This window comes from Morone saxatilis, unplaced genomic scaffold (assembly GCF_004916995.1).
Source record: "Morone saxatilis isolate NCDOM2014 unplaced genomic scaffold, NCSU_SB_2.0 Contig19, whole genome shotgun sequence".
Classification (NCBI taxonomy): Eukaryota; Metazoa; Chordata; class Actinopteri; family Moronidae; genus Morone; species Morone saxatilis.
This window is the reverse complement of record NW_023339751.1, coordinates 16,640,168-16,650,973: the sequence shown is the minus strand read 5'-3', so window position 1 is coordinate 16,650,973 and position 10,806 is coordinate 16,640,168. Positions and strand designations below refer to the sequence as shown.

Sequence of the window (10,806 nt, the reverse complement as noted above, 5' to 3'; positions counted from 1 at the left end):
CCCTAACTATAAGCTTTATCAAAGAAGGAACGTCTTAAGCCTACTCTTAAATGTGGAGAGGGTGTCTGCCTCTCGTTGAGAGATGATTGACTATAACCCTTTCCAACATCTCAAAGCTCAGAGCTTCTTGAATTAACAGAGTGAAACCAAAATGAGAAAGCCATTATAGCCAATCTCCTGTGTTACACTCCAGCCCAGTGGGTGGCGGTATGGAGCCTGTAAGCCAACCAAAGCCAACCAAAGAAGAGGAAGAAGCTACAGCCTGCCCTTTAAGACTTTTGGATGTTGTCATTGGTTGAAGCAGCACTGTTGCAGGAAACATTGCATTCACCGGAATACCCACGAATAATTGCAACGTTTGATTTCCAAAGGTATAAAAGTACAATTAGTTTGTCAAGCCTAATGACATGCGGACAAATAGTGCTATTAGTTTGTATGCCACGTCGTCGTGCTACTTAGCCAGCTAACTCTGCTAGCGTCAACGTGAAGCGCCAAATTTGAAATAAGAGCTAACCTAAACTTGGTTATGATAGCTAGCAAACTATTCAGTGTTGCTGATACTTGCAGGACATATAAAATATCTTTGCCCTCTGTTTAACTGTAAGTGAACTAACTGCGAATTTGCTGGGTAACGATATATAACGTTATCTTAAACTATGAGTAGCTGTTGTTAGGACAGTGATCTGAATGATGTTGTGCTTGTATGTAACGCTAGTTAACTAAACACATTGTCTAACAGATGATGCGAAGACCCCGAGCAACAACAGCTAAAGATGTAAACTACAGATACACGGACACCGACCTGTAAGTGATTTTTATTAATTCATTCATTCATAGCAGGAATTCTCTGCAACGACAGCACTTCAGTGTTTATGGTCTATGTTCATTGTGTTTAACTGGGGGTCAGATATCCACTTCATCTCTGATCCATTAGAGACACTATCATGTGTTTACAATATTGGGGACCAGTCAAACCTGGGGAAAACGTATAACATTTAACACAAAGAGCAAAATCCTATTCTACTATTAGAATTAGCTGATTTCACACATTATACCTCCTCTACCGTCAGGTCCTTTTCTCAGATGGAGAGTAGTGATGACGATAATGAGGAATGGAGTCCGGCACAGCCAAAGCCAAAAGCCAGCAAGACTGCCAGAGACCCTGCAGCAGGAGAGAAGAAAGCACCCGCCAAGAGAACGGCTAAACCAAAAGAGCCAAAAGAGCCAAAAGAGCCAAAAGCCCCCAAACAACCTAAAGCTCCCAAAGTGCCTAAAGCTCCCAAACAACCTAAAGCTCCCAAAGTGCCTAAAGATCCTAAGCCAAGAGCACCACGCAAACCTGCTGCGCAGCGGAAAACACAGGCCGCTGAAGTTCCGAAGGATTCCAGTTCATCTGGGTTGGCTGGAACAAAGAGGAAAATAAAAGCTGAGGGCAAAAATGAAGATGGGCCTGGAGAAGAAAAAGTAGAAAAACAGACGGATTGTCCAGAGCAACAGGGGGCCGAAGACAGTGGGCCAGGTGTCAGAATGAAGGAAGAGGTAAGTCTAATGGCCAATTTAGTAAGAGTTTATCTATATTTATACACACACTGAATTTAGATTATTATTATAATTTATCTGTGTGTTTCTGACCTTTGCACACCAAAATTGCTACATCTAGAACAGCCAGTTGAATACATTTGTTGCCTATCTCTTTGCAACACTTCATAAAGACGACTAATCTCTCGTTTGTGTATTTCTCTTGATCTCTTTCCGCTTTTCTTTCCCTTGTTTGATCTTATAGAGGGTGTCATTTATCGTGTCGGAAGCCCATCAGGCTGACCAATGGGCAGGCGAGGGGTCATCACTAGCCTGTTTTAGAGCAAAGAAGGAGGAAGTGGAGGAGGAGGATTTCACGTTTGATGAGCCCTGCCCAAAGAAACAGAAGACCAGTGGTGCCTGCCTGGGACAACCAAGTGCTTTACCATCATCACAAGCACAAGATCTGAGGAGTGAACTCAATATGAACTGGGACTTGATAGAGGTATTGTAGGTTTGTTGGTGTGATAAGTGTATTTACATTCTTCTTTTAGCAACATGACAATTACTCACACAGCAATAATGCTGATAAGCTGTTGTTGGGGACATTACCCTTTTAACAGAATTATAAAAAATGTTGAAACTGGATCCAGTGTGTACATAAAGTTGCAAAGAATGGAAATGGATGGGAACTATCAACAGGTAGCTTTGCCATTGATTGTTGTTCCCTTTTCATTAGTTAAAACTCTCTGGCTAAAACAGCTATCCATTCAGGGAGTTGGACACACATAGTAAGTGTATGCATATTGATAGTTACTTATAGTTAAACACATTTAGTACAATACAGTAAAATGACCCACTACCAACAATGGAGATGGAGAACATAGGTTTTAATGACACATCTATATCTATGTAAGAGACTCAAAGAGAAAACAAGAATCCTTTTCTTATGAACACTCTTAATCTCTAAAGGCACCCACAGATACTGGATCCAAGATATAAACAACGGACAAACATTTTTTTTAAATTGTCTGTTGAAAAGTTAATAATTGGTGGATATATGGACAGTGTCTTACAGCCTAAATACCTTTTTACATGTATAGAACATGTGTGTGTCCTTCCCCTCAGCTGCTGTCCACCCTGACATGTGTGGAGCGATGGGTGTGTGTAAATATAATTTCACTGCTTCGTGAGGAGAACACAGTGCCGTTCATGGTGCGTTACCGCAAAGAGATGATTAACCACATGGACGCAGATGCTGTCCGAGACGTCCAGCTGGTATATGAGGAGTTACGGTAGGCAAATGAAATATCTTAAACAAAATAAAATAAACTAATACACCTTATCACCCACTCACACTCCTGCTAGCACTCATTAAATGCATGTATAGGCATATATTAGATACGGAGTTTCACATATACAGCTGTAGTCTAGAAATGTTTTCTTATATGAGCTGAGTTTAGTTCATTTCCAGACAGCATATTTAAAATTGGCCACTAGATGGTGCTAGTGGTCAAGCGTTGAGGCTTGAAACAGTGACAGTTGCATGATTGTGTTTTACATTTGTATGTGTATAACGTTATCATATGTTTGTGTCTCTATGTGTTTGCACTTTATATTTAATCTGTTTTTGTTTTTGTATATTATATTTGTGTTTTTTCAGCTCTCTAGCCAAGAAGACCCAGTCTGTGATTCAGACCCTTAGGAAGGACGGGGTTTTGACAGCTGAGCTGGAGCAAAACCTGAGGAGCTGCCGATCAGCTGATGAACTGGATCATGTGGTCAGAATAAAATTGTTTTGCTAAAGTAATATCTATCTTTTAAATGTGATTAGTACCTCTCCTTTCCAACCACTCAGCCCAGTGCTTCTTTCTTTGTCTGTAGTATTCTCCCTATAAGAAAGGCAGCAAGCTTACGAAGGCTCGCAGGGCCAAAGCACTCGGCCTTGAGGTGGCCGCCTCCACACTGTTGGACACACCGCACACTCTGGATTTAAGGGCATGGGTAAAACCTGGTACTGAAGGTATAAACACACACAAAATGATGAGTTTTGTAGACATCACCGGTAAACATAGCACCGAAAGTCATTATGCTTGGACAAGAACCCCCAATTCTTTTTTTTTATTTTATTAATAGATCATGTTTGGTCATTTCTGTCACTAGACAGAATCAGCAGATACATGTTAGTTGTACATGTTGCATGGTGCAGTTACTTTTAATTATGGGCTGTCTCTGCAAAAATAAACAAATATAATTAAATTAAAAATTAGATCAGATTTCAGATTTTAAGCTGCTTAGGATATTACTTGAATTAGGAAATGTACCTAATGTTCACTAATTGGATTAGACATTTTTTCAGCTTTTATTAAAAAGATTAGACAGATTCAGACATACATGCACAAACATTTACAATGACATTTAAATTGTGAAAAATGTAACAACACATTGTTGAAATTATATTGGCTTTTACCTGATCGCATTAAAGGCCCCCAAGAGTTCTGTTTTTAAGTACAGCATGTGTGTTTGTGTGTCAGGTCTGTCATCGGTGGAGGAAGTGGCTACAGGTGTGGAGCACATCTTGGCCGATATGATTGCCAAAGACCCTGAGACACTCACATACGTGAAAACATTGTGAGAACATATCCACACGCACATGTTTAAAATGTTGTGTGAGGATTCAGTTTAATTTCCACCAAGTTCTGTGTTTGTCATTGATATTAGGACCAGACTTTCTTTTACTCAATATTCTGATAATAATACAGTTCCCTCCTCCTTCTTCTTTCCCTCTGTGTTTCTCTCTTCTTGTGACAGGTGTGAGAACAGCTTTGTGACCATCCAGTCTTCTGTGTCCAAGTCAGCACTAAAGGAAAGAGAACAGGAGAAGTCTGTCCAAGGCAACAAAAAACCAGGGCCCCAGCAAAACAAAAACAAGGACATTGACAAATTCCACCTCTACTTTGACTTCACCTGTAACATCCAGCGCATCCAGTCCCATCAGGTAGACCATTTTATCAGCCTCTTAACATATCCATCCACCCCTTCTTGTTACCATAAGTTGGAACAAATACAATACCAACAAACCGCTATAACAGAGAGCTAAATCTTGTGCTTGAAGAGTATTGGTGTGCCACACATTTCTTACATAGAAGAAAAATTATTATATAGAGGGGACATTTTGAAAAGCATTATAGTCAAGTCGAAACGATTTCATCTAGTGCATTAACAGGTAAAAAAAATAAATAAACATATCCACACATTTACTTGCTTAATTTCCTTTTTGTCTTTTGAGGAGAAAATCATGAACTATCTCCTTTTTAAACCTGTTTAACTTAATGCTAGTGGTAGTACTACAGGTCAGCATATTTAATTTAAATTAAATATTTAGTCATTCATTTTAAACAAGGAATGTTAACTACTTGTTTAGCTTGACAGAATTTCTGTGCATTGGGCTAATATGGCAGTATTGTTATCTACACGGGCTCAATTTAGAAAATGAGGAAAACTAAAAAACGTTATGTTACTCAATATTATACGCAAGGTGAAATGAAATACTGACAAACCATGTACCTTTATCAGCCAGGTGCTCAACAAACAAAAAGTATGACATTTTCCTAAGTATGGAGGACACGCTTTTACTGTGCTGCGCCTTTTTACTTCCTGCTGGCGTTACTCCTTCAAAATAAAAGCACCAGCCTGGTAATTTACACCTGTATTGTGTGTATTGATTAGCCTGGTACACTCTCACAAAAAGATACACACACAATTACACCACACAAGGACACACACACACGACACACACCACACCGACACACCACAATAGCACACCACAGCACACACACACATCAAACCACAACACACGAACAACCACACACGAACACGACCAAACAAATGCACACCATCTGTTTGTGTTTGTGTCATTTCTGTCTGCTTCATCTGTGCTGCTTCTGAATGCTAGCCATGTCAGTCGCAGTTAGCCTTGTCTGTGCCTCCGTATTTACCCCTCCTGTGCCCTGCTCTGCCTCCTCTGCTCCCCCTCTGTCCCTCTAGTGACTAGTGGGTTACTCAGAGCTGGTCCCAGGCCTCATATGTCACCACAGCTTCCATCACCCGCTGCCTCTCTGCCACACCACACTCTCTGGCAACCGCACTCTGCCCTACAGTCATACAATCACATACACATACATGCATGCGCACACACTTGCTCACACACAAGCACACCCTGCAAGTCCCCTCATTCTCTCCTCTTAACATATGTGACATGTCCCCTGCCGACATGCCATTGGATTAGGAAGCTTTGATTGACAGGCGCTCTCGTGTAGTGACAGCTACTGCTGCTGGGCCCACAGGCAGACGGAAGAATGGGGAGAGGGAGTGGGGGTGGTAAAGGGAGGGAGAGAATGAACAGATGAAAGACGTTGAGGTGCGTCCGTCACTTATCTCTCTTGCTCCTCTCTGATCTGCCCCCCTCCCTCTTTTTCTGACTAAACCGCGGCCCTACAGTCCACTCCACGCCTCCCCTTTTCCCCTTTCCTCTCCAGTGTATGAGAGGCCTTTAATTTGATGACTCGCTTTTGTCATGGAGTGTTAATCCACAGGCTGCTGTGACCCTGCTAGCTGTCGGATTCCGGCTAAAATGAACCTTTTCTAGCCGTCAAGTTGTCGGGAAGGGGGAGCAGGTGGGAGATGTGTTTTGACAGGAGGCATGTGTGTGAGCACACACTTGCCCGTTTGCTTTAGCACATTTTATTAAGCCCCAGCTCTGGTAGTTTGTTAAAGGAAAAGGATGGGGCATTGTATGAAGGGGGCGATAGAAAGATTAGAGTTGGTCCAGTGAACATGCAAGTTCAACACTAGATGGGAAATAACACCCTGTGGTGGCAGACGAAATTAAGTACAAAAGAAGAGAAAGACATTACATCCTTTTAATATTTGTAGTTTACAAAAGGGATTCGTTTTAGAATGATACAGTAATAACATTTTAATTCATTAGACTAAGACATACAAATATAAATTAAAAAAGGACATTCAATTTTCATTGTATGCTTTAAATACACATTGGGATTAAAAGGTATGAGGCTGCCACTAATGCTAATTTTCATTTTAAAGGAATCTGGCAATTATTGTCTCGATGTTATTGATTTATTGTTTTGCCTATAAGATGCTGCAGTCATCAAATTGCTTGTTTTGTTGGACCAACCATCCCAAAGCAGAGACATTAATTTTATAAGACAAAGAAAAGCTGCAAATTCTCTGAATTTAATAGCTGCAACCTGAGAATGTTTCTGTTTTTTTGCTTGAAAAATGACTGACGCGTTTAATTGCCAACTTTTTTATGTCGATCGAGTAATTGATAAATTGACGAATCATTTCAGCCCTAAAAGAATAAATAATTTATCATCAATATTTATGGAATAAGTCCACTGATATAAGCTTTTATAGAATTATATGTCACATTTTTTATAAATTCATCTAAAGTTGGTACATAAAGCCATTTGACATATCTAGTTGAGATGCTTAGCTCAGATTTAATTCCGTCAGATTTGATTTGAAGTCTTGATCGAAGAGTACGCATTTACCTTATAGCTATTAGCAGCCGGTACGCTCTTCAGTATGCCAGGGCAGATTTGTTGACTGTGCAGTGGGGTATTTTTAATGCGATTTGCATTGTGATCAAATGGTAGTTTAGCACTCCAATCTGGGGCTCGCCTGCAGAGGAGCTTTGGTAAATGGAACTGTTTCATCAATTAAACACTCCTTTTTGATGGACAGGTGGAGAAAAACAAGTTTATTTACACTGTAACACACACACAAACAGTAAGAGACTGTAAAAGAATAACTATTCTACCAATTTATAGTATAGACAGTTATGGAATAACTAAATCAGGATCCCTGAGACTAAATCTCAAATAATTTGGGGATCCTTGACACCAAAAAGGTTGAGAATTACTGCTTTAGAGGCCATGAAGAATTTGATGGTATTATATCTTGTGGTACATTGGTGTAATAAATAATACATTTTTTGAGAATGTAGAACATGGTCAATTATCCATCAAATTTACAACATATATTGGTTATATTTTTGTAATATTGTATCATTTATAATAAATATTTACAACTGAGATAATAATATAAATATTTAAAACATTTGCTAAAGCCACATTTTAAACTATGTACTATAAGTACTATGAAGTACTGTGTATTTCTGTAAGTACTGACAGTACTTACAGAAATGTGTTGGCCGTCAGACCCCGTGCCGTGTTGTGTTTGTTTTTAGACAGAATAAAAGAGTATGAAAGGAACAGAAGGAGTACAGAGTTCTCATTGAGTAGCCAGTATGTTTGTGTAAAAGATCAGTGTATCATGCTGAACCTTGATCCCTTCTGGTAACTGACCCGCATTGATATTTAGAGAGTCAATATTTTTCTGGAATCGTACTGTCTACAGACTAAATGTAGTTTACATTCCACATGCTTTACCAGTTATAATTTCATTGTTTATCAGGAACATTACATGCTCAGTTTTTTTAACCTTCTTGCGCTAGTACAGCTAAGTCTTAACTTTTATTTTAGAGATTTAAGACAATCTGATGGCAGCTTTGTTGACCTGTTTTATATAATTACTTTTTTACACAGTACAGTGGGCCCCATGTGTGTCCGCCAGGTCAAAACATCTGCAAGTCTGCTGTGTATCTGTGTGTGTCAGTATGTGTGTATCTATTTGTTTATCCTTGATATGTCAGATGGATAAATGTGTTGATGATGGTATTCCTCTAAAGAAAGGGTGAGAGAGAGATGGAGACAGAGAGAGAGAACGGTCGTTGGCTGACTGCCCTCCCTTGAGGGCTGGTGGAAGGATGAAGGGGTATCTAGGAAAGACATTCTGTCTAGTCTTGTCAGAGTTTGGCCAGTACTTGCCAACATGTCACTCGTGGCCCATCTAACACACAAACACACGCTTCTCACTCTGTCTCACATCACCCTTCCTTTAAGATCACCCTCTGTGTCCCACCAGTGACCCAACCCAGGCAGAAACTGAGAGATGTACAGACAGGCACTAGGTTATTCATCATCAGCGAGGACAGTGGCCAGCTACAGAGGAAAACAGAGCAAGGTTTCATCAACTGTTGGAGACGGCCAAATGTTTTTAATTTTGTTGGGGAATAGCTGCGTTGACCACAGTTGGTGTTTGGCACCCAGGCAAAGACGAGTTCAATGTTGAGTTTTTTGGTTTATTTACAGGATGCTAAGAAGCGGAAGTTTAGTTTAGGATTAGTGGATTTGCAGCTTATCTGTATTGCATTTAAATGTATCATGCAGGCAACGAATGGAAGGATGGACTTTGTCAAATGTTCAACATCTGGTACATAGATTATGCATCATTAGTTTTAAAAAGCTCAAATTTTGTTGAGGGATCAGAGAGAATTGAGTTTTTCAATACTTGTTCATCCCCACATTCGACAAGCAGTGTGCTACGTATAGGTGTAAGTGTAGTAACCCGTCTGTTATGCAGGACAATCATGTAGAAGATTGTATGTCATTCTTCATCACACAAAATGATCTTGAAAAGACTGAACTCTGAGAACAAGGCAGTTTTGTATTTACTACTTTAATTTCACTCATGGGCTTTCCATGAGAAAGAAGTGTTTTGCTTCCTCCCTTTGACAGCATGTTAAACTTCAGTGCTTTGATGAAGATTGTTTGAGAAATCTCATCACAGTCAGTGTGGCAGCCCAGGGCAGGAACATGCCAAGAGAAGAGAAATCTAACTTTTAATCATAATTCAAGCAAGCTCACTGCATTCATTCTTGCCGCTGCTATGCCATTAGCTGTGTTTTATATCTTTATTTATGTGTGTGTGCGTGTTGCATATGGGTGCAGCACATCCGAGGGTGCTGCTGAGTGGTAATGGTTGTGGCACCATGTGTGTGGGTGTGGGTGGGGGGTAGGCCTTGCGGTCTCAGCGCTGATGGTGGCGTAGTGGTGGCATTTGTCAGCTTGCTTCTTCCGCTTGGTTTCCAGATTGACGTCTTGTTTCTTGGCCCTGTTCTGTGGTGGGCTAAAGGTTCCCCACTGAAAAGGTCAGACACTTACTACTGTTTGCTTAACAGCATGTAACAGTTCCTCTGAGGGGGGACCAGCACACAACACAACAGGCCTGGCCACAGGATATACTCCTAGGCTCCTCACTTTTACACGCACGTATGTGGAGAGTTAAAGGATTTTGTTTTGGGGCTTTTGTGTAGAAGTTTTGGTGCATGTGTTTTTTTGTTGTTTTTTTTTAATACGTTTGTCCTGTATACAGTCACCTTGTCTAACACAAACTAAGCCCTGTGTGCACAAACATTTTTAATTAAGAATATTCGCATTATTTTTTCTGCCAAATGGAAATAACAGAAATGTGGATCCTCATGTTAAGAATTTCAGGCCTGTGTAAATGACTAATAGCTCTGTAGTTGAAATTGAACTGAAAGTTTAGCAATGCGACTGCAGAATTTTGCTGTCTCTGTTTCACAATTGCATAAGCAAACTCATCACACCACAATAGATATAAAGTAGATATAAAGGATCTAAATTGCTGCTTTTCAGAAATGTTTGTACTTTTCAGTTTGTGGCCTGTAGAGTTTGTGAGGTTGGGATGGAAGTGGGTTTTCTCTGTGTGTTCATGTGCACTGTTTACACAGTTTATTGCATTGCATTAAAAAGGGTGTGTGTGTGTGTGGTTGCCTGCATGTGTGTGTGTACAGACCCTGGCTATTAACCGAGGGGAGAGTCTGAAGATTTTGACAGTGAAGGTAAACATTCCCGACAGGGTGAAGAGTGACTTCACCAGGTGGTGCATCAACAACAGGTCAGAAACACACACACACACACTTAGATTTTTTGTATTAAAGGATTTACAGTGAATTGGAACTTGTGGAGAAATACTGAACTTTACATTGCTTTTTAGACAAATATGAAGAATCCTCACTTTTATACAAATCCTAATTTACCTTAGGAATTAGAGGAGTTGAGTACAAAGAATTATTAATGGATTTATATTTTTACGTACAATTTAAAGAAGAGTGGATTAAAAACTATTTTCTAGGTAGAACTCTCACATTAATTTGTACTGCTGCATTATTTAAATACCCCTTTTGAATTTTAGATCAGAGAAAAAAAAATATTAACATATCATAAGCTTACCATTTGTAAAGCTGAATACAAAAGAAATGTGTATAATTGAAGCATGACTGTACTTGCATTTGGCTTCAGTCAGCTTATCTTTTTTCTTATATATATGTATATATAT

At 39.7% G+C, this 10,806-nt stretch overlaps 1 protein-coding gene across 1 annotated transcript in view; it reads left to right on the top strand.

The window, feature by feature from the left end:
* The first annotated feature begins 258 nt into the window (after nucleotides 1–258).
* Nucleotides 259–10,806, top strand: part of srbd1 (S1 RNA binding domain 1) — a 49,347-nt gene continuing 38,799 nt past the window's right edge. Inside the window, exons 1-10 of the mRNA XM_035664226.1 lie at nucleotides 259–371; nucleotides 740–804; nucleotides 1,071–1,539; nucleotides 1,784–2,023; nucleotides 2,647–2,813; nucleotides 3,182–3,299; nucleotides 3,403–3,541; nucleotides 4,053–4,149; nucleotides 4,330–4,516; nucleotides 10,262–10,365. Of these exons, the coding sequence (XP_035520119.1) occupies nucleotides 740–804; nucleotides 1,071–1,539; nucleotides 1,784–2,023; nucleotides 2,647–2,813; nucleotides 3,182–3,299; nucleotides 3,403–3,541; nucleotides 4,053–4,149; nucleotides 4,330–4,516; nucleotides 10,262–10,365 (1,586 nt within the window). The 5' untranslated portion in view covers nucleotides 259–371. The remainder of the gene's footprint in view (nucleotides 372–739; nucleotides 805–1,070; nucleotides 1,540–1,783; nucleotides 2,024–2,646; nucleotides 2,814–3,181; nucleotides 3,300–3,402; nucleotides 3,542–4,052; nucleotides 4,150–4,329; nucleotides 4,517–10,261; nucleotides 10,366–10,806) is intronic.